Here is a 23505-nt window from a genome sequence, read left to right on the forward strand (position 1 = left end):
TAGTCATAAAGCACAAAATTTTATTAAATTAGAGGAAAGCTTAAAAACATGAATATATTATACAAAAGTGCACAAAATGAATCAGGCATAAAGCATATAAAAATAGTATTTTTCATGCATGTTTTAAAAAATGTCTTAAACTGAGATAGTGACTAACTAGTTCAAAATAAGAAAAATAATAAATGAAATAGATGAGTTGCAATGACTACAAAGTTAAGGTAGCTGAGACCCTCTTGTCTAGCTTATCTGAAATATAGCATTCTTCTCATTGTTTTCTTAAAGGAAGTTGCACGCCATCCTTTCCGTGCATCTTGTGTTTCATATGTTTCTTTGGAGAGAAGGGTTTACTTTTCAAAAGTTCTTCCTTCTTAAGCTCCCAAGCTTCATCCTTCTCATCCAGTTGGATTCCCTTTGATTTTGCCATCTGGCAATATGCCCTGTATTCTATTTCAGCTCTAGATCAAAAGGAAAGAGGAAACAATTTTGGATAGTTGATAAATGGGAGATATTGCATCCGCGTTGACCATAAGCTCCTCTTGACCTCAGTTCTAAAATTAATTAAAAGCAAAACAGCTTTGGCTTTGCTTTCTCAAAGCCTAGAGGACACTAACGCAACAAAATATGGGGAAATTCCTTAAATACATATGGAGGCTTTATCATTACTGCAGTTCAGCTCTACAGAGAAATATCATTTTAAGAGCAATGAAGACAACATCACTGAATGCTTATTTAGGCAAAGAGAAAGCAGGAGGCAATCACTCATAAAGATTTGCTAGTACAATTACTATCCTCAATCCAACTGTGTTATATTTTACTTCCTTGAACAGAGGGTTGTGAATTTTAAAGTTGTGAAGAGTTCCTCATAGAATAGAGGATGTGGAGAGAGCAGATGGGAAGGTGTCAAACGTGAGGAAGAGGGGATTTTGGGGGGGGGGAAGAGAATGACATAAAAAGGCATACAGGTACTCTTCTACTTCCAACTGTTCATTTAGTGACTGTTCCAAGTTACAATGGCACTGAGAAAAGTGACATGACCATTTTTTCACGCAACCCATTGCAGAATCTCCATGGTCACATGATCAAAATTCAGCAACTGACTATTTGTGATGATTGCAGTGTTCTGGCTTCATGTGGTCATCCCTTGCAAGTCAAGGACAACCTATACTGATGGAAAGAGCAGGTCCCAAAGACCAGCCCACAAAGGAAAAGCAATTAATTGTTTGCTTTCCCAACATGCATTGGGAGAAAAGAAGCAGGGACATCCACCAACTGGAGATTTGGTTAAGTGTAATGTGGTGAAAATGGAGGAAAAGGTTGAAGGTTTAGAAAGGCTGAGAGTTAAATAGATTAATACTGCTGTGCAGAAAGTTATTGGGCTTTAAAGCCCAAACATTTTGAGTTGATTTAAGATCATTCTCAGAAACCCTGCTCATTATCCATTATCTTCATCCCAAACCGTATGATCTGGAAAAGAGCCTTGGTACTACAGTGGTTTAAAGCACCCTGTTATTAACACAGCTGCCTGCAATTTACTGCTGGTTTGAATCTCTCCAAGGCTCAAGGTTGACTCAGCCTTCCATCCTTTCTAAGGTAGGTTAAATGAGGACCCAGTTTGTGGGGGCAATAAGCTGACTTTGTATAAATATACAAAAGGATGAAGGCTATTGCTTAACGCACTGTAAGCCGCCCTGAGTCTCCGGAGAAGGGCGGCATATAAATCAAATTAAAAAAAAAAATGCAAAAAATAGGAGAGGTGCAGCTCTTATGCCATTGCTCTAAAATACTACTCCTAAAGTAGATTTGGCTGGCTGCTCTTTTAATGTTATTTTAAAAGGTTTTAATTTTTGAAAGATCTTTAATATGTGATTTGACTGTTTTTTTTTAAAAAAAGCAGATTTTTGTATTGACTGATTTGGATACTATCAATTTGAATTGTTTTGATAATTTCATTTCCCCCTCTAACTCTGGACTGAAGTAAGCCCCTTTGCTCCACCACAAACTAGCATTAGGAAAGTTACAGGGTCACCTGCCTTAATTCTTTTGCCAATACCGTGCTTACATTTCTAAGAATTTGACGCAGGCTTTGTGCCCATAGATTTCTGCAATTCTTCTTGGGACATCTCCATAGAGATCTGGGGCATCCATCGGTGCGTGCAAGGAGTGCAGTGTTCTCAACACGCCCAGTTGCCCTGATTCTGCAGCAAAATGAACTGGAGTCCAACCTGCCTCAGTTCGCAAAATCAAGCGAGCACCACGTTCCACAAGCAGCTTTACTATCTTTGAGTGGCCTGTTGAAAATGCAAACAGATTAGAGTGATAAGGACAAGGGCAAAAGTAGCTACTTCTGTCTTTCCCCTTAAGACAGTAGCAGCTCTTTTTACACCAGCCTCTGGAATCTCTTGTTTTGGGAAACTTTTTTTTTTAATTTGGAGAATTGGGTTTGTTGTGACTTCTTCAAACTATTAATTGGAGAACTTTTTCACATTCTGCAATGGCTGAAATTTTCCTGAATTACCTGGGTGGATATCATGCACTCCATTTTTTAAAAATGTCTATTCATACAAATACATGGTATAAAGTTACATGTCACTTGGCATTTACCTTGTAACCACAACATATTGGAGATTCATGGTTCACATATTCTAATTTATTTATTTACTTATCTGAATGGTATACAAAGTTAAAAGAACAAAAAAAGCCCAAAACCACAGAACCACCATTATAAAGACCATTTAAAAACATTAAAAAATAATCCACAGGAAAACACACTCCTTTTCCCTATTAATACAGCTCCTTTGCAGGCACCTCACCCACATCTCAGGAGGGCTGACTTGTATTCCCCCTCTTGAAATCTTTATACTTATCGGTTTCATGAACAACACAATGGAGGTATTATTTACCAATATATCTACGTTATTTTTGGGGTATTTTCTTTTCATGAATTTAAATAGGTGTCTAAAATATGTAGATCCTTAGTAGGGGAACACATGTGAGGCGATAGCATAGTGACATTCCCTATTGGCTGCCTTCCCGCCTTCTGACTCTTGTGTAAAAATTCATAGATGTGGTGGATGCCACAGATCAATGCCAGTTCTTTTGTCCCAACAATTCCTTGTAAAGGGCAAGTCGGGCCTTCGCCCCATGCTTGAGTCAGTGTATTTTGCGTTTAAATCATAGTGCTTGTCATTAGAGGTGTTCTCATGTGTTGGCACTGCTTTATGCCCAAAATTGTAATGCTAAGCACTCTATAGCATAGCATATTTTTTTTTCAAATCAAATTTAAACTTTAAGACTGAAATCACTTTTGTCATTCACAAACCTTATTTTCAATTACGTCAATATTTTTTATTTTATTTTATTTTAATCTGGATGGCGTAGCATTTTTTTTTCAAATTAAATTTAAACTTTTAAGACCGCAAACATGATTCTGGGTGGCTAATAACAATTTTAAAAAAGCAGATCAAACCAAGAATCTTTTCCCAGCATCCCATGGACACTTCCATTGAGGATTTGGGAGATGGGCAGGAAGGGGGACATGCTTGGAGTCTGCTCCAAGCATGTCCCCCTTCCTGCCCATCTCCCAAATCCTCAATGGAAGTGTCCATGGGATGCTGGGAAAAGATTCAGGGTCTCCATCCAGCCACTTCTTCTCTGCAGGTTCTGCTGCTGACCATGTCCTCTCATACCAAAATACAGGATTACAGATTCTGCACTTCTCGCTGCCTGGGGAAGCACTTGTAAGGCACACAACAGCACCTCATTTTAACCCCAGGGAGAACTCATGAAAGATCCGTGGTGAAAATGTGAGTGAAAAGGAAGATGCTCCGGGGTTCCTGCTCTCATTCTTCTGCCTCCTGCAACGTTGCATAAAAATCGTCCCCGTCAACTCGTTTCTTTACTGAGGCGGAGCAAAGGAAGGATCGCCTGGCGCGCCCTTTCCGCTTTTATTCTGCTAGGTACCTAAACTGGGATAACCAAAGGCCCCGCCAATAACCCTCCCTGGTAATCAGCCGCAGCACTGATTCCAGAATCTAAAAGGGAGGCAGCCTGTTGCTCCTGACTGTCTCGACCTCTGCTTTTGCCTAACTTTTACCTGCTTTTGATTTCTGTTACACCGTGGGGATATATCTTTGCTAACCGATAGGAGCGGCTTGCGTGCTTGCTCCGATCAGGATGTGGAGAAGGGCTGGGAATATGCCGTCTGCAACCCGAATGCTGTGACTTGCCTCCACGCACACATTACTTCGGGCACAGCGCCTGTCCTCGTTTCCTCCTGGCGCATGCGCGTCCCCCGGGCGATTGCTTACCTTTTGCTGCCGCCCAGTGGAGGGGCGTGCGGTCGCTCCAGTCCGCATCTTTGCAATTTGGGTCTGCGAGCTCCCTCTGGAGGATTTCTTCCGCTAAGTCGTATTTACCCAAAGCCACCGCTTCGTGCAGCTCCGTCATGCTGCCTTTGGCCAAGTTCTTGAAGTTGAACCCGCAGCTACGAGTTCAGCAAAACCTCAAAAAAACCAGTTTTTGTCCTCAAGAGAGGCGGGTCAGATGTGGCGAATAAATTATTCCGGACCCCTTTCTGCTGCTGCCGCCATCCGCCCCAAACACCCCAAGGGCTGCTAAGGGCAACATAAACAAAGAGAGAGCGCCATTTCCCCCCTCCCTGCCATTAGGACCCAGCTATCTCCCGGGCGACACGAATTGCTACTTGTTTCCTAGAGAAACTGGCTCCTCCTGCGGGGAAGCCTTCGAGATGCCCCCGCGAGCCTTCCATTCACGGCGGTCGGCAGGAGGGCGACTCCGAAGGCAGGAATATTATGAAGTGGTGCGTTGTTGCTTTTTCTGGTGGCCAGGCGTTGCTTGAACGAGAGGAAACCCTCTTTGAAGTGCAGCGAAGGAGCAAAGCTGCCCTTCAAGCGGTCAGGTTCGCCTCTGCTGGATAAAGCGGGGGTCGCTTGCAGAAACCGGGGAAAGTTTGGGGGGGGCTAGTTTAGGCACCTGCTGCTTCGGGCACGAGTTCTGCCTCCCCAAACAGCCGCTGATCCTCCCAGGCAACCGCGCAGTGTCTGTCACCACCTCTCTCTCGGGGTTGTTGTTTTTTTTTCTTTGTGCTTCTGGTCCTACAAATGGCGGTGTAGAATCCCCTTTCGAGTTATAATAATGGATCGGCGGGACAATCTTCTCCTTTCTGCCCCTAAATACCGAGCATCGGAACCAGCCTTCTTAGTTGCTTCCTTATCGGGGTGGGTTCTAAAATTTTTTTTACTACCGGTTCTGTGGGCGTGGCTTATTTGGTGGGCGTGGCTTGGTCATGTGGGTGTGTGGGTGTGGCTTGGTGGTCATGTGATTGGATGGGTGTGGCCAGCTTGCCGTCACTCATGTCAAGGGTTATGGTTAGGGTGCCTGGCCTCTCCTCGCCTCAGTGGCCTACACCAGTGGTCCCCAACCTTTTTATCGCCGCGGCCCGCTGAGCGCGCGCAGGGGTGGGGGCACGGCCCAGGAGCTTTTGCGCACGGCCCATTGCGCACGGCCCAGGAGCCTTTGCGCTGCAGCGTTCATGTCCCCCGGCCGCTGCACGGCCCGGTGCCAGGTACTCCACGGCCCGGCACCGGACCGGGGGTTGGGGACCACTGGCCTACATGGCCTCAACAAGATACAGTTTCTCTTTCTATTTATTTACTACTACTGAACATCCAAAATATATTATTTAATCCTATGTACATATGCCATATGTGTATATGCATATTACATAGTATAGTGTATAGGCACACAAAAAGATACATTGTTTACTATATATACTGTATGTGTATGTACACACACACACACCTCTTCTAAAACTATACATATTGAACCTCCCTTACAACATTTGGAAAAACACACCCAGAGTCCACTTTCTGCCACACATTTAACTATAACTTCTATACATTTAGAACATTACACACACCTTCAGATGTTCTTCCCTAACTTGTACATCATTGTTAAAGCCAGGAGAGATCATGGATTGAGTAAAATGTGGTGAAACTCACTTAACAACGCTCTTGCTTAACAATCAAAATTTTGGGCTCAATTCTGGTCATAAATCAAGGACTATCTCTGCCTTTCTCTGCATGGCAGCCTTGTCCTAGTAAACTCCATCTCCTTTCTGACAATTTTCCTCTCTTAGAGCACCAAAATAATCCAGGCGATGTAAGGTTTCCTGCTGGAGCAGGGGGTTGGACTAGATGGCCTCTAAGATCCCTTCCAGCCCTAGATTGCTATCCTGTTTCAAAGCGTCTTCTAAAGCCACGTCTAAGTGCCAGGGTTTGTGGTCTTTCCTTCCTCTTTCTTTCTTTCTTTCTTTCCTTCCTTCCTTCCTTCCTTCCTTCCTTCCTTCCTTCCTTCCTTCCTTCCTTCCCCTTTCCTTCCTTCTTTCTTTCTTTCTTGTCTCTCCCTTTCTTTCTTTTTCTTTCTTTCTTTTTGCTCTCTCTCCCTTCCTCTCTTTCTTTCTTTCTTTCTTTTTTCTCTCTCTCCATTCCTCTCTCCTTCTTTCTCTTTCTTTTTTCTTTCTTTGTCTCTCTCTCCCTTCCTTCCTTCCTTTCTCTTCCTTTCTTTCTTTGTTTTTTCTTTGTCTCTTTTTCTTTCATTCTTTCTTTTCTCTCTCTCTCCCTTCCTTTCCTACTTTCTTTTTCTTTCTTGTCTCTCTCTTCTTCTTTCTTTTTTTCTCTTTCTTTCATTTTCTTTGTCTCTTTTCCTTTCTCTCTCTTTCTTTCTTTCACTTTTTCTCTCCCTCCCTCCCTCCTTCAAAGTCTAGGAGAGTGAGACTGGGACTGGGAGGCCCGAGAGAAAATGCCTGGCCGTGGTGGCGGCAGCAGCAGCGGCACCCAAAACAGGAGCTTCAGGCCGTGGCAGGAGGAAGCCAGTAATTATGAGATTGGTTTTTATGAGAAAAATAAAGGTTATATACTGTATAGGGTTTCCTACCTAAGCTGGTGGTTGGACTAAGAGACCTCCAAGGTACTTTCTATTCTATTCTATTCTATTCTATTCTATTCTATTCTATTCTATTCTATTCTGCCCTAGAAATAACTGTTGGAAAAAGGGAAAGTTGCTTCTAGAATTCTCTTTTTATTCATTTAAAAAACTTGCTTTGTTTTGCTTTTTACTTTTTTTCTTAGAAATTCTTTAGATGCATACATATAATTCTTTTTTGTTTTTGCTTTGCTTGCATGTTTTAACCAATAATATAATAGACAGGGTTTTTTTTAAAAAAAAAATTAACAGTTGGAATTTTTTAGATTAAAGCCTTTTCAATAACAAATGATATTTTGAAATGATCTTATTTGTTATTGGAGATGCAGTGAAATTAATACTTTATTTTGTATTTTTGGAAAAAAAAATAGAATCAAAACACTCACTAAGTGAGAAACTACATGGTTATGGATGAAACATGTAACAGTGATACCCATTGTCATTGGGGCACTTGCTAGCATGTCCAAGAATTTTATAAAACATTTTTTTTATTAAAAAAAATCAAGAAATTGCAGCTTCCTGTAATAACACCAGCAGAACTGCAAAAAACTGCGCTACTTGGAACATCGTAAATGTTAAGAAGATACTTGGTTGATACTTAGGATGCTGGCAGCAACCTGTATCAACCATTAGCACCAGTCAATGGTATTTGTGATACATTTTTAAATGTTTGTTGACTGAGTTTCACATTTAATGAATAAAAGAGATAATAATAATTGGTCATCTATTGGGCTATTGTTAGTCATCTAGTCTTCCCTAATTTGGTGTGGGTTGGGCAGCATTTTTATTGTGAGGTCTCATCACAATGAATAGGTATCACATATGTCCCACAAACTAGCTAATAAACACAAGTTCTAGACTGTTGCATAAACCCACTCTCTGAAATTCAGATTCAGTGTGTTGTAAGTACAGGATGGTGGAGCAGGAGCCACACTGTAATTACTCTGCCAAGCACAGAAATCTGTCCAATTCTTTCCTCTGTACCATCTTTCCTTCTAAATTGTGCATATTTTTCCAGAGATCTCCCTGCTTTCTTCAGTGGCACTAATTTTTCAATGGCATTTTTGTTGTTAGCTAATCTTCTGATTCTACCAAACCTATCAACAGGATTTTGTACTGACACTTTTATCAATATTGAAAAATAGAAAAATAAATAAAACTCTGAGTAGCCTTCATTCAGCCCATCAGTTTGCTTTGCTTTTCCTTTGTGATGAGCTCACAAAGGGGAGGTATATAAAATCTTGGGGTGGGCTGAATGAAAGTTGCTCACTGATGAGTTTTACTCTGTGTGCGCGTTGACTAGTGGTAGCTTAGATCAGATTTTGGCTTTCTTTAACTTTTCAGTACTTGTTTGTTTGTTTGTTTATTTGCTTATTTTTCTTATACTTGTTTACTTAGATTACTTTACACACAATATTTATTTATTCATTTATTTCTTATATTTATTTATATTTATTTCTTATATTTACTTATATTTATTTATTAATTATATTTAATATATTTAGTTTAGGATTAGAATCATTAAATTCAGGGCATTAGGGATGGAGATATTCCTCTATTATGGGGGGAAACTACTCTTTGAGGTAAGAGATCCTTTGTTTTATTTATTTACTTGCCAACTTGTATGTGCAACTCTAGGATTAGTTCAGGATTTGAAATTCTATCTGCTTCTTTGGCAATTTCTTTAGGAAAATTGTTGAAAAAGTGATGAGGCTCAAGACTTGGGCAGAAACAGCACTGGTTGCCCCTGGTGAATGGTTGGGGAAGGGCACCTTTCTTGGTTCTTTTACATTTCTAAGGGCTTCAGTATTATTCACCAAAACATCCTGGACTACTTAGAAGGGTAGGCAGTTGAGAACAACTTGTGGTGATACTGCTACTTTCTGAGTGGGTTATACCAGTTATTGGAAATAAGGGAGGAAAGGAGAAGTCATCCAGTGGCTGCTCACTTCAGTACATGAAGCTGCTGAGGGAAGGTCATCCCTCAGTTTTGGATGTAGGATCACTGATATACTGAGGAAAACCAAGTGCATATCCCAGGGATGTGCCATGGATATGGTGAAAGTCCTGACCGAGTATTTGGGGGCTGTTAGGTTCTAAATCAGGAGTTTCAGACTCGCAGCCCACGAGCTGGATACCCCATGTTGGCCCCATCCCCACCCAGTTAAGCAAAGGGGGGAAAAGTCCTGATACCTCACATGATGCCGCCGTCACGGCATGAGTTTGACACCCCAGCTCTAAATGAAGAAGCTGAGATTTAATCTTATGTTGTCAATTTTATTATACGCAACACTGGAACCAGAACAGTAGATGTAGCAATGTCTTCTTTGATAACTGTATCGGAGGAAAGATGGATAGAAGCTGGCTCAGGCTGTATTATTTAATAATACATAGTATTTTTATATTGCTGGCTCCATAGGAAGTCTTGACAATTTACAAACATCTGCATAACATCCATACAACTAGTAGTCACGAGGTCTAGAATCACTTTACACTAAACTAGAGATGGGAGGATCCTAGCTTCAGACCAAGTTGTCATCAGCACTATCTTGGAGGCTCTGTCAATTGTTTGTACAACAAGGTTTATCTTGGAAGAAGAGTGCCATTAAAACATCACTTTAACAGCAGAGCAACTAAAGGCAGCTTCAGCTGTCCCTGCAGCTGGCTAGAAGTGAAATTCATGATGTCATGAGGATTGTTGCTTAACAATGGTTAATGAGGGTCTTCATGCTATGGTTAGAGGGACATGAGGATGAACTAGCTGAGTTGATTCACTCTAACTTTCTAAATAAGATTAGCATATGGGATCCAATGGAACTTTTGTTTCTGTTAATCTTTTTTCTATAATTGGGAAATTCTACCATATGTATATTTTTAAAAATCCAAATGGCCTTCTGTGTCCAAAATCCTTTCTTTCAAAATTGAGTTGACTTGCTTTGACCATAACAGCAAAATACCATCTGAAGAAAAGCCTTGAAAGTGTAGTTTCCCAGAATTATTATATTTCTCAGTTTAAAAAAAAAATCTGAAAGAAGACATTTGCCCATCATTGATTTGTGCTGCCACAAAATTTAATGAAAGCATGAATATAGTCAGTAGGGGGTCTCATTCTCTCTCTCCCCCTCCCCATCTCCACTAACTAGGACAGTGTATCTCAACCTTGACCTCTTGAAGATGTCTGGATTTCAACTCCCAGAATTTTCTCACCAGCATGAATTCTGGGAGTTGAAGTCTACACATCTTCAGGTGGCCAAGGTTGAGAAATACTGAGCCAGTGATGCTAAATTTTGCCTTAATTATGAGATAGGTTTTTATAAGAAAAAGATTATGAGGCAATGCTTGGTTTTCTGCCCTAGAAATGTTGCACAATCTTATTGGGCAGAACAGAGTTTGCTTTTATGCATCTATATTATTGACCATCTTAGACCAAGCCAAGTCCAAAAACAGGAGAGAATTCCTGGAAGCCTAGCATTCTGACAAACTGGCCCTCAAGAGATACATAGACATAAACAATAACTACATACTATTCAAGAGACAGTCAACAAGACAAAAAAGGAACAAAAAGATTAAAATACTTCCCCACCAAAACAACACTTAGATGAGCATAGACTAACACTGAGATTAAAATCCTACCAACAATCAAGAAGTAAACAATACCCCAATCAAGGAAGTACCACACAAGCTAATGCAAATAGCGCAACAAAAAAATCTCCAAGACTACTCCCTCCAACAGTGACAGGGCAAGCTACCAGAAAATAAATTGAGAGCAAACCCCACTCCTTCCTAGCACTGATGATGTTACCTAGTTCGGGAAATGAAACAGCTGCAAGAAAGGAACCAGCCTCAGAAAAAACCAAGGATCCCTCATTTCTCATTATTGTCCTTTCTGCTCAAGCATGTTTCTGATGTGACTTTCAGCAGCAGTGTGGATGTTCATAAAGAATTAGGATTGGGAGTGTACTTAGAGTGATGCAAGGCCAAGCGTCTCATGACACATCTTTGGAAAACTGGGCTGCCTGAGCACATTTTGTATTGCCTCAGAAGTACAGGCCAGAGGCAGGAGGTGCGCTACGTCTCCTTGTTCAGTTATACAGAAATAGCCCCCTATGTTCACATCAGAAACTTTTTGTTCAACATAAATAAGGAATCATGTTGATTTTGACTTCAGGAAAGATGGCAAGCAAGTAAGCAAAGATGATTTGTATTATTCGTCAAGCATGTATTTTAAGATGGATACAAGTGTAAACATAATTATAAATACATGAAATGGACACGAATAAAAGAAAGCATTAGGACAGGGACAGTAGGCATACTGGTGCACTTATGCATGCCCCAAAGACCAGTCAAGTGAAGCAGTGGGAGTGGAGAAAGAACAAAGAAACCTAATCCCCGGACATTGATTCTATAACATGTGGGCCTCACCATTTTCACTTGATGCAGCATGGCAAATTGAAAACAAATTCTAGGAGTACTTCTTGCAGTACTATTCTTGCAGTACTATTTGTAGAGAGTTAGAAACAATATACTTTAAAAAATGGGTTCAATCTGCCAAATTGTACAGCCTATGGAAATTGCTGTTTTTTCTCTCACACTGACTTCAATAGAGAAATACTCCCCCAGAAATGAATAAAGAAATAAATAAAATCCCAAGAAAATTCAGTTTAGCTCTTATTAACCTGATTTAACTTAACAGAAAACAATCTATTATGTTCTACTAGCTGCAGAGGCAGAGCACATAAAAATGAACCCTTTTCATTAATCCAAGCAGTTTTTGTTGACCTGTGAGATACACACACACACACACCCATATACCCATACCCATATACCCATACATACATATTCATATATATATATACACAAACACACCAGTGGTCTGAACCGGTTTGTTACCAGTTTGGTGGCCATGCATGTGCACTGTGCACCAAATACACCCTGTGTGTGCATGCACAGTGCAACCAAATACACACTCTGCACATGCATGCATGCACAGTGTGACCAAACATACGCTCTGCATGCGCACGCATGCACAGTGCAACCAAACACATGCTCTTCACGTGCACACATGCGCAGTACGACCAAATGCACGCTCTGCACATGCATGCATGCGCAGTGTGACCAAATATACGCTCTGCATGCACACGCATGCATAATGCAACCAAACACATGCTCTTCACGTGCACACATGTGCAGTGCGACAATGCACGCTCTGCACACACATACATGCGCAGTACGCGCCAAAAGGAGGCTTGGGAAGGTAAGTAGAAGTGAGGGGGGGATCAGCTGTGGCGCACGATTTAGCTTCGCTAGAAAGCAGGATTTCCTGCTTTCTAGCAAAGCTAAACCCTGCTGCACAGCTGATCATCGGAAATACCAGTTCGGAGAAACCAATAGCATTTTTTAACTACTGGTTCGCGTGGACCGGTAGCTTTTTTTTACTACAGGTTCACCTGAACCAGTAGTTTTTATCACTACTGGTTTGCCTGAACCGGTGCGAACCGGAAACATTTCACCCCTGAAAAAAAAAACCACACACACACACACACACACACACACATATTTAGAGCTACAGGATTCCTTACAAATTTTTAAAAGTAGAGGGAAGGTCAACAAAATAATTATTCTCAGCAGCTTCATCTGTATTCAGCCTGTTTAAGGATTGCTGCTAAAAATCTAAATCTACCATATTTTGTCCCATCTACAAGTATTAACATTTTCCTTAGAGGAGGCATATATAAATTCCACTAAAAACATGAGGATGCCACAATGTAAAACTGACAATAGATTGATGTAGTTACTTTGCTTTTTAAAAGGTGGCTTTATGGTCCAAGCATTTTATTTTTTTATTTTATTTTATTTTATTTTATTTTATTTTATTTTATTTTATTATTTTATTTTATTTTATTTTATTTTATTTTATTTTATTTTATTTTATTTTATTTTATTTTATTTTATTTTATTTTATTTTATTATTTTATTTTATTTTATTTTATTTTATTTTATTTTATTTTATTTTATTTTATTATTTTATTTTATTTATATACCGCCCTTCTCCCAAAGGGACTCAGGGCGGTGTACAGCCAGCATAAAACACACAAATATAAAATTTAAAAACAATTTAAAAATATTAAATAGTTTAGCCCATATCTAATTAAAATAAATTTTACCCAATTTAGACATTTAAAATTAAGAATTAACAATTAAAAAAATTAAAATTAGGCAGCCTGGCTTGTTGAAATAAAAGCATCTTGAGGGCCTGGCGGAAGGTGCGTAAGTCGGGAATCCTCCACATCTCGGGGGGCAATTCGTTCCAGAGGGCAGGAGCCCCCACAGAGAAGGCTCTCCCACTGGGGGTCACCAGCTGACATTGCTTGGCTGACGGCACCCGGAGGAGCCCCTCTCTGTGGAAGCGAATTGGCCGGTGGGAGGCTGTTGGTAGCAGCAGGTGGTCTTGTAAGTACCCAGGTCCTAAGCCATGGAGCGCTCTGAAGGTGGTAACCAATACCTTGAATCGTACCCAGAGGACCACCGGGAGCCAGTGCAGCTCGCGCCATGACGCTCCCATAACCACCCGCACGGCCGCATTCTGGACCAGTTGGAGCCTCCGGGTGCTCCTCAAGGGGAGCCCCACGTAGAGAGCATTACAATAGTCCAGGCGGGACTTTTGCCAGAACTACTGCAAAGTGTTTTAGAAAAAATTGCTAGAGCACAGCCAAAGGACATTGCAACTAGATAAGACTCCAGCCAGTATGATTGTATCCAGACTATGGTTTATAATACTTAGTAAATTCGCCTCCTCCAGTTGGCTTGTCCTCAGGTGTTGACAATGTCTTCTTTTGGCAGGTGTGTCTGAATAAATATAAACAATACCAAAGAGACCAAAGTAAGTAACCAACTATTTTGTTTCTGTGAAAACCTGTAGCAGGAGTGGGGATACAAAGACAGTCCTCCCTCTGCCTCACACCTGACCCTTCCTATTTAATGGCCAGCCTTAACTTTCAGTGTTGTTGGTGGGTTAATATGTAATGTCTTTTGTGAATATTGTTTAATAGCACAAGTCTTTTCCCATAAAAATACAGAAATAAAACGCATAGAAGAACTTGCGTTGCTGCAAGGAAGAGAGCTGGCTGAAAAAAACGTCACAATAAGAGCTGTAAGTCATTCATTTCCCTTAAAATGTTGTTTTTGTCCACGTATTTATATTATATGACTGATGTTTGCTTCTTGTAATTTCTGCATCTTAGTTGGAAGAGGAGAACAGCCATTTAGCCAGCAAAGTGACTGTTCTTTTAAGGGAGAATGAGGAGCTGGAGAAGAAAATAAAAGACAATCCAGAAAGTGAGTATCATTTAAATTTAATATTTTAATTGTTTTCATTCTAAAAAGAAAAGTGATTTATTTCATTTTAAGTTTGACTGTATTAGTTCTAGTTCTTTTGTTATTTTTTTGCCAGGAGATGCTGACAGAGATATGTATAAGGAGTATGAGGTGCTAAAGGACAAATACGAGATGTACCAGAAAGTCATCAGAAGAGCAAAGACTGTAAGTATCGTACATGATAGTAAGAAATTAGAACAACCTTGTTAATCAAGATTTCATCATGCATTCACTTCCGGCTTGCTTCTCGTCGCTGTCAGACGGTCCCTCGGGACCGCCAGCCCCATCGCCTGTAAAGAGCCGCCTTTACAACGGAAAGGCGGCTCGAAAAACTCCATTTCCAGGAGGAAATGTGAGATAGAGCAGGTGAGTGTAGGTAGAGCTTTCCGCGAAGCCCCCAGAGGTTTTTTTTTTACTCTTGGGGGTGAGCGGATGAGGCTCCCTATATCACTCGCCGTTCGCTCCGGGCGTTGGGAGACCTCTGCTTAATGCAGAGCAAGGCGACGAAAACAAGCTTTTCAAGAAAACTAACAGACTAAGTAAAGAGGATGAGATTTGGACCTGGACCTGTGACCCTAAATCGCAAGTATTTATACTTATTTTGCAAAGGATATTGAACAAAGTAAAAAAGAACTTTTAAAATGACGACTGCCGAAGTTTGAGCAGGGAAGCTGAAAAGGGAAAGTCCTTCCGTTTCTTATTAAACCACAAAGTAGCGGAATAAATACTCCTGGCTACAATTGAAGAAAAAGCTCCACTTTTGTGTTTTCTCTTTCCTGGAGATTTGATATTGATCTTGTTTGGAAAGAAGCTTTTTTCTCTTTCTTTGTTTTTTTTTTCTTTTTTTCTTTTTTAAGAGCGTTTGTCTGTGTGGAAATATGGCGTTCAGACTTACAAAGCCAGACAAACAAGCAGTGGGGGGGGGATTCCCCCATCTATAAACTACATGAACAAGTTCTAAACCTACAGACTCTGATTTTACAGAGTTTTCTACAGAAAACTGATTTTAATATAATTGAATTTCTCTTGGAGGAGATTGTAAGAAGATGAGATTGTGAATCAGAACTTTGAAAAATTTAAGCAGGAAATTAAAGAAATGGTGCAATTAAAGTTTGATATTTTGCAACGAAAGATTGCAAAAGTGACTAATGGTTTTTCAGAAATTGTTATGAAGTTGGGTACAAATATTGACTTATTAGAGTCTAAAATGGAGGAAATTGAGGATAATTTGGACAATAAAATACAAAGAACTGAAAATGATTTGATAAACACTCAAGATAATAGCTTAGAAGAAAAACTTAAAATGGAAGCTGATCATAAGACTTGTAATGCAGAAAATACAAAACAACGGATTGAAAAAGAAGTTTTAATGATGCAATATAATCTCACAGAATATGCGATTAGACTGAGAGGATTACAGGAAAACAACAGAGATGACTTAAGGAAAATATCTTCTGAAATTCTGGCTGGGATCTTAAAGGTTCATCCTGAGGAAGTATTTTGTAGGATTGACAGAGTTTATAGAATAAACTCCTGGATTGCAAAGCAAAGGCAATTGCCAAGAGATGTGGTGATTTATTTTACAGACAAAGAAATAAGAAATAATATCGTGCAAAAATCTTTTAATTCTACTCTGCATTTGTTTGGAAGAAAGATTTGGATATACAAAGAGCTACCACCTAAGATGTTATTGGAAAGAAAGAAATTTGGTTTTCTGGTGACTGAGCTTAAAAAGCGAAATATTCTATTTAGGTGGGATACTCCAGTTGGTATAATATTGAGATATCAAGGAGTAAGATATCAATTAAATACTGTTGAAAAAGCGGAAGAATTTTACCAAAAATTTTTGAAAATGAGTTCAACATTTTTATGCATAACACAAGATAAGCAGAAGGAGTTGGAAATAAAGGAAAAATATCGAGCTATAGAGGCCTCTGTAGATGAATCGCCTTTGGATTCTTTAGATACCTCAGCTGGATTATCCATAAATAAAAGAGATGTGGCATTGGATTCTAATGTGATGATTCATCAAGTCACAGACAAGCATGGAAATCAATTAGTTGATACACAACTTATAGAAAAGAAATATGAGTCACAAAAGCAAAACCAACAAGATCAAGCTATAAATCAGAATGAAAACCGATTAGTCGATATACAACTCGTAGAAAGGAGATTAGGATGGAGATCAAACCCATAACAAGTCAAGAAAAAAAGAAATAGATCTCGCAAAAATAAAAATTTCTAAATTAGGCAACAGTGAAGCCAGTTATTTAAAAGATGACTGAATACATGAAAAGATAGTTGAGGCGAAGTATTGGTCAATATTATCCTGAGGAGAGTGACAGACCTCTGCAATGCTGTAATTTTGGGATGTGAAAAGGGCCTTAAATTGTTGGATTGGAATTATCCATTTTGGACTTTTTTTTTTTGGTAAATATATCATGCTTATCCTGAGCTATATGGCAAGAGAGCTATGCTGGGGCATGCAGAAGATCTGGTTGTTACCCCATTATGATGGTGTGAATTAATAATCTTGAAGAAATCCACTATTACAGATATTATATGGAATACAATTATAATGTCACTCGGGTGGTTGTTTTCCTTTTTTATATACATGAAGATATTTATTATTGATGGGGGCAGATGATAACTGAGGATTTTGAACATTCTGTTGCAATCAGGATGCTATGTTACCCTAATATGGGCGATGGAGTTAACAATCCAGTGGAGAGACATCAAAGAAGATATTATATTATATGGATTATAAGTTTAAAGTCATTGATTTTATCTATAAAAGGGAATATTTTTTTTTTAGTAGGGTGGGCAGAAGAATAAAGATATTAAGAATTGTTATGTATGGTAATTTTGTAGGAAAGTGGGTGGAGACAGGTTAGTTTATTGATTGTTTAGTTTAAGAAAAGGGATGCTTAAGAGATACATTTATGGGAGTGGAGGAAATGGATAGAGCTGAATAAATGTTAAATCAGGATTTATTATATAGCTTTTTAAGGGAAGGCTGCTTTGAAATGTTATATTAATATACATTAAAGATTAAATGGTAAAATAGGATTTATTATATAGTCTTAAAGTGGAAGGTTGTTTTGAAATGTTATATTAATATATAGATATATGTATGGGGGAGGAGAAAAAGGGCAGATTTTTGCTAAATTGGGAGTTATAATAATGTTATTATGTTAAACCAGAAGTTATTACACAATGTTACAGTAGAATGTTATTTTGAAATGTATGGTAAAAGGGGGATGTAATAATATTATTAGAAAGAAAGGGTCAGTATTTGAGGAATGGAGTAAGGGGATGGTAAAATATATAATCTGTTACGAATTTGGATTTTATTTTGAAGAAGTCACAGGGGGATGGGTGGTGAGGGGGGGTTAGGGAGGAGGGGGGAGAAAAAAGGGGGAAAATTTGTATTTGAAAAACTTTTTCAATAAAAAAAAAGATTTCATCATGCATTAAAAGTTAATTTTAATGATTCAAAATCCCTTTTTAAAAAATTTGATAGATTTGTGGAATAAATGGAGATATTGGCTAAATGCCAGGAATTTCCATTTCCACCACCAGTGTTAAAGAACACTGGTGGTGGAAATGGAGAAATTCACTAAGATTGAATTGAAAGAATGGATTAGTAAACCAAAAGAAAATCAAATATATAAATTGGAAGACTGGAAGAACAAGATAAAGAATGTAACACAACTAAAGAATGTTTTAGCAGATATTAAATTATATTGGTTGTATTTAATACAATTAGAGAAATGAATAAAAGTGGAAGAAAGATTTGAGGAGAAAGATAGATAGTTAACAAAATTTGAAATGATTATAAAAGAATCTGAGGTGAATGAAGAATATATAGGTTAAGGAAAAATTTGGGAAATATATAGAATATTAACTGAATTAGAAGAGCAGCCAAAAGGTTTATAATTAATTTGGAAATCAGATTTAGGATAAATAAATGATAATGATTGGAAAAATATTTGGAATAGAAGAGTATATAAGAATATGTCAATTAGAGTTAAGGAAAATGGATATACAGTACAGTATATGGAGGTGGTACCTAACACCCCATAAATTAAATCAAATAGATGGTAAATATACAAATATTTGTTGGCGGTGCAAGAAAGAGGTTGGAACATATAAACATATGTGGTGGGATTGTGATAGTGCACAAAAAATACGGGGCATGGTTTTTAGAGAAATTAGAGCACTTCTGAATGTAAATTTAGATACATCATTGAGAATTGCATTACTGTTGCAAAAACAGGATATAAATGAAACAAAAAAGGAATTGATTGTAAATTTGATAATGGCAGCTAGATTAGTGATGGCTAAATATTGGGGACGAAATTGGGATATTCAAAGAAATGAGTGGTATAATGAAACTTGGAATGTGGCAACAAATGATAAATTAACAACAGAAATTAAATTTTAAAAAGGGATGATCAAAGCCAACAATTATAATGAAATATGCAGGGATTTTATAAAATCAGCGTTGGTGGAAAGCAAAGGGAATAAACGTACTCAAAAATATATGTTGTTTTGGAGGAGATAAGGGCACAGTTAGAATATATTGTATATCTTTTAGTTGTTATAGAAGAAAAAATAAAAGGGAAAAAATGGTCGCTGGGATGGGGGTGGACTGTAAAATTCATATTTTTCCCCCTTTTTTGTATTTAGGTATGTATTATGTTTGCATTGTTTGTATTGGTATTTAAAATATTTTTTTTTTAAAAAAAGTTAATTTTGATTGTACTTCACCAATTTCTTTTTACAGGAGGTCTCAAAAGAAAGGGAAAAAACCAGAGAACTGGTAAGGGCTCGGGATCAGGCAATTGATGACGTCTGCTCTGAAATTGTATCCCTACCAGTCCGGGGAAGACCAAGACGGTAAGATTTGTCCTTCCGTTTCTTGGAGAGAAATACACGTGTTTCAGTTGATGATTCTCTACTTTGTTCTAAAATATTTGTTTAACATTTTTCAGTCTCTGCCAGAGAAGTGTCCACAGAAACACCTGATTGCGTTCAAAAGGTAAATGATACCGTTTTTAAGACATTACATATTTTTATTCTGTAGAAAAGTTGTTATGCAACATTTGGTAATAAAAATAAATCAATTTTGCAACAGTGTTTATTCTTTTACAGAATCTAGGCGTCAAGCTGTCAGCACCGGCCCCTCCAGCAACTGAATCAGAGGAGGAGGTGGCGTGGGATTCAGGGTCAGCAGCAATGCCCCTGGCCAGTCGATGCCCCAAGGCCCTGAAACAGGGTGGCGGACTTTGACAGAGTATGTTAGTGAGTTCCATCTTTGTACAAACGCCATGTGCCAAGTAAATAACTAAATAATAAACCTGCTTATGAACATCTTTCAAATTGCTAACTGGTTTGGTCGCTGATGTAGTCCAACACTGTCTAATGAAAAACAAGCTCTTTCCATCTGAGCAGAAAGAACATTGCCCTATACAGAGGAACAAAAGTTCAACTCCTGATTGACAAAATAATTTATGGAAACTGCAAGAAAAGCAAGACCAACTTGAATGTACCATGGATTGATTACAAGAAGGTGTTTGACTCCATTCAACCTGATTGGATAATCAAGTGCCTAGAAATATCATGGGTCAACAGAAACAGCAAAAGCTTTGTCAAAGATCAATGTCACAATGGAAGACACAGCTGCTGGTCAATGGTGATAACAGACTGGGAAAGGTTAATATCAAGACTCTTCCAAGAAGACTCCGTATCACCACTATCATTTGTCATTGCACTAATGTCTCTGTCAACAATGCTGAATAACTCAGGCTACGGCTATCAAACATCAAAAACATCTGCAAGAGTATTCCACCTCCTTTACATGAATGATCCAAAGTGGTATGGAAAAGCACCAACTGAAATAGAATTGCTGCTCAACAGTGTTGAGCCAAGGTATCACAGTGGAGTTTGGACTGGACAAATGTGCCACTGTCACCATCAAATGAGGAAAAATAGTGAAACTGAAGGAATCAAGATGCTCTACGGAAATAACATGAAGAGTTTAGATGAGGACAATCACTAGAAATACCTGGGCTGACAACATCAAGCATACTCAAGAAAAAGGTTAGAAATGAACATATCAAGAGATTGAAGAAGATCTTAAAGTCCAAACTGGTTGGAGGAAGTACCTTCAAGGCAATTAATACCTGGGCAATTCCAGGCATTGAATACACAGAGGAAATAGTGAATTGGACTCAAACAGAACTAAAGGCCATCAATAGGAAGATCAGAAACATAATAACAATGTATCATGCCCTTCATCATTGCAGCAATGCTGACGAACTCTACATGCCCAGCAAAAAAGATAGGCCTGGAATGTTGTAAGTACATCAGATTGTTGAAGGGGGAAAAAAAAAGGGCATTGTAAGAATATCTGAAGGGAAGGGAAGAAGATGCACTGAAGCTAGTGTATCAGGAAGACCTACTGAGTACTGGAGAGACCAAACAGGCCTGCAAGAAAGACCAAATGAAGAACAGAAATGAGACATGGGAAGACAAAGTATTACGTTGTTAGCATGTTAAAAAAAAATAGGCAGAGCTGATAATACTGGTAATGGCTAAGAGCAGGAAAGTTGAAGAAAGAGACCAAAGGGCTAATTCTGGCTGCACAAGACCAAGCCTTAAGAACAAATGCACACAAGGCCAGAATTGAGAAACTGGGAACAGATAACAAGTGCTGCCTTTGCAAAGAAGCTGAAGAAAGAACCACCTGATTAACTCCTACAAGTAGATCACATTGCAAGATCTGCAAAAAAAAAAAAAAAAACCATTTGCCTGCAAGCAAGAACTGTTGGGACTATGAAATAAAGGCACAGGAAATGAAGAAGCTAAAGGGTTCTAGGACTTCAGAATTCAAACAGACAGGTAGCTGCCATATAACAAGCCAATTGTCAATAAGAAATACAAAACAGTCTTGGAGAGTGGATATGGCAATACCTGGGGACAGTGAAATAGAAGAGAAAGACTGGAGAAGATAACAAAATACCAAAACCCACAAGTAGAAATAGAACAATCCCCATTGATTAATTGCAAAACGCATATTTACTCACAACAGGTTACCTCCAGGGACAATATCTCTAAAACCATTAGACATTAACGTCTGCCTATCCTAGGTTCTTGGGAAGGACTCAACATGAATAAAAATACCAAATCCATGTCTGAACATCTGGCTGACTGTGCAATGAACCATTATAATAACTAACTGCAAAACCCCATGCTTTCTCCCCTTTACAAGGATCCCACATGTAAGGAGGCTGCCTTAAGTATCCTTAGCAGAACTGGTGTGAAAGGAAGAATATTTTTCTCCTTCCAGCCAGCAGTAGATTCCCCAACCTCATCTGTTGTATAAAATCTGTTAGGCTTTGTCATCCATCTGTGTATGGAGGGAATTTAGATAACCACCAAGATTGGGAATAGCATCAGGACTGGGATTAGCAATCGAGACAGGTATGGTGTATCTTTCTGCCAGCTCTAGGATTGGGGGAGTGAGTGAATGAGTGGGTGGGTGGGTGCATTAACAGCAGCGGTGGAGAAAGGTTCCAGTGCAACCCCTGGCTGTGAAGTGCTCAGAAAATTCCACTAGATGGAGGCAATCCCTTGCATTGCTGAATTTCAAGCATGAGAGAGGATGTCAGCTGTTTTGGAAGTGTTTGTCCAAACAGCAAAAATTAATAAAATAGGAGAAACATGATGTAACTGAAAGCAAGTCTTGGCAAATGCTTTGAGACAGTAGGGGAAATCTTATTTTCTGAGTGAAGATAAAGCAGTGGCTATAAATCACATTCCACAATGTCATGTAATTAAGCATGTACCTAAGTGCTCAATTGCAGGGTGTCATGCTGCATACCACGGTGAGGAAATGCAAATCTATGTAAGACTATACTATAGTAATGTCTTACATAAACATGACATGACATGACATGACATATATAAACATGACAAAACAAACCAACAAATACAAAATTATGCATATACCCACATATATTATATGACACAGAGAAACAACAGAGTCTAGTTCAGATGTATACATGTACATGGTGAGAGAAACCAATCTTGCAAGTTTACCAGATGGATGGCAGGTAAACAAAGCTGTTGCAGAATCTTGTAGTCCTGCTAGAAATACTCCAAAACCCCCCCTCAGAGCAGAGCAATAGAAACAGACTATAAAGTCTTGTATTGGCCTTCTGTGTTTAGAATCCTTTCTTTCAAAATTGAGTTGATTTGCAAAAGATCAACCGAAGAAAAGCCTTAGAAGTCTAATTTCCCAGAATGCATTTTTCTTTTTCAAAAAAAATCTAAAAGAAGACATTGACCAACCATTATTTGTGCTGCCACAAAAATTAATTAAAGCATACATATAATCACAAGGGGTCTCCCTCTCCCTCCCTCCCTCCCTCTCTCCCCCCTCTCTCTCCCTCTCTTTTGTATACAGTTAGTTCAGTTAGTATATTAGTTCAGTTTTTCTCAACTTTGACAACTTAAAGATGTGTGGATTTCAACTCCCAGAATTCTCTTGCCAGCATAAATTCTGGGAGTTGACGTCTACATATCTTCAGGCAGTCCTGGTATGCTTCACGGTTTCGAGTTCACTGCCTGTACTTTCTTAACCCAACGCAAACATTTTAGTTTTAAGGGTCAGAACTTTCTTCGTAGTGACTTAAAAATGCATTGGGGGAGATGGGAACAGGGAGGAAAATCATGGATATTCTCAAAGCAACTCACTTGAATTTATTTGTGGGGTATCATCTCTCAGCTTACCAGCAGCAGCATTTATGGTGATTTATTTAACACACTGGTGCATTTCTAGAACTGAAGTACAAATTTCTTCATTCTGAATCCCCAGGAAAGAGAGAAAAAGCAAAATATTTTGCCAAGGACGTTTTAGTGAATTTTTGGCCTTACCCTTTCAATATTAGGCTGTAAAATCTACAGTGAGAATGTCCTGGAATTTGCCCAAATTTAAGTTCATTGAATAAATAATACTATTGAACCATTTCATCCTCTGCTGTCCCCTTCTCCTTTTGCCTTCTATATTTCCCAACATCAGAGTCTTTTCCAATGAGTCCTCTCTTCTCACTTGATGGTCAA

General features: G+C 38.8%; 3 protein-coding genes across 3 annotated transcripts in view; 1 reads left to right on the forward strand and 2 right to left on the reverse strand.

Moving 5' to 3' along the window:
* ANKRD66 (ankyrin repeat domain 66) lies at positions 1 to 5270 on the reverse strand. The gene is made up of 3 exons (XM_060689390.2): positions 4308 to 5270; positions 2060 to 2288; positions 1 to 455 (listed from the first exon to the last, which is right to left on the reverse strand). Exons 1-3 carry the CDS (start codon positions 4444 to 4446, stop codon positions 266 to 268), a joined length of 558 nt encoding a protein of 185 aa, XP_060545373.1. The 5' UTR covers positions 4447 to 5270; the 3' UTR covers positions 1 to 265.
* Positions 4747 to 21438, forward strand: LOC117671116 (uncharacterized). Its single transcript, XM_034426812.3, has 8 exons — positions 4747 to 4819; positions 13843 to 13882; positions 14079 to 14152; positions 14244 to 14337; positions 14453 to 14541; positions 19166 to 19278; positions 19374 to 19420; positions 19534 to 21438. The coding sequence occupies exons 1-7, from the start codon at positions 4748 to 4750 to the stop codon at positions 19405 to 19407; spliced, it is 516 nt and encodes a 171-aa protein (XP_034282703.2). The 5' UTR covers position 4747; the 3' UTR covers positions 19408 to 19420; positions 19534 to 21438.
* Positions 20840 to 23505, reverse strand: part of LOC117671091 (meprin A subunit alpha-like) — a 16445-nt gene continuing 13779 nt past the window's right edge. The window contains exon 11 of the mRNA XM_087887835.1: positions 20840 to 20868. Within this exon, the coding sequence (XP_087743961.1) occupies positions 20840 to 20868 (29 nt within the window). The remainder of the gene's footprint in view (positions 20869 to 23505) is intronic.

Source organism: Pantherophis guttatus, chromosome 1 (assembly GCF_059756535.1).
Source record: "Pantherophis guttatus breed Tessera chromosome 1, ASM5975653v1, whole genome shotgun sequence".
Taxonomy (NCBI): domain Eukaryota; kingdom Metazoa; phylum Chordata; class Lepidosauria; order Squamata; family Colubridae; genus Pantherophis; species Pantherophis guttatus.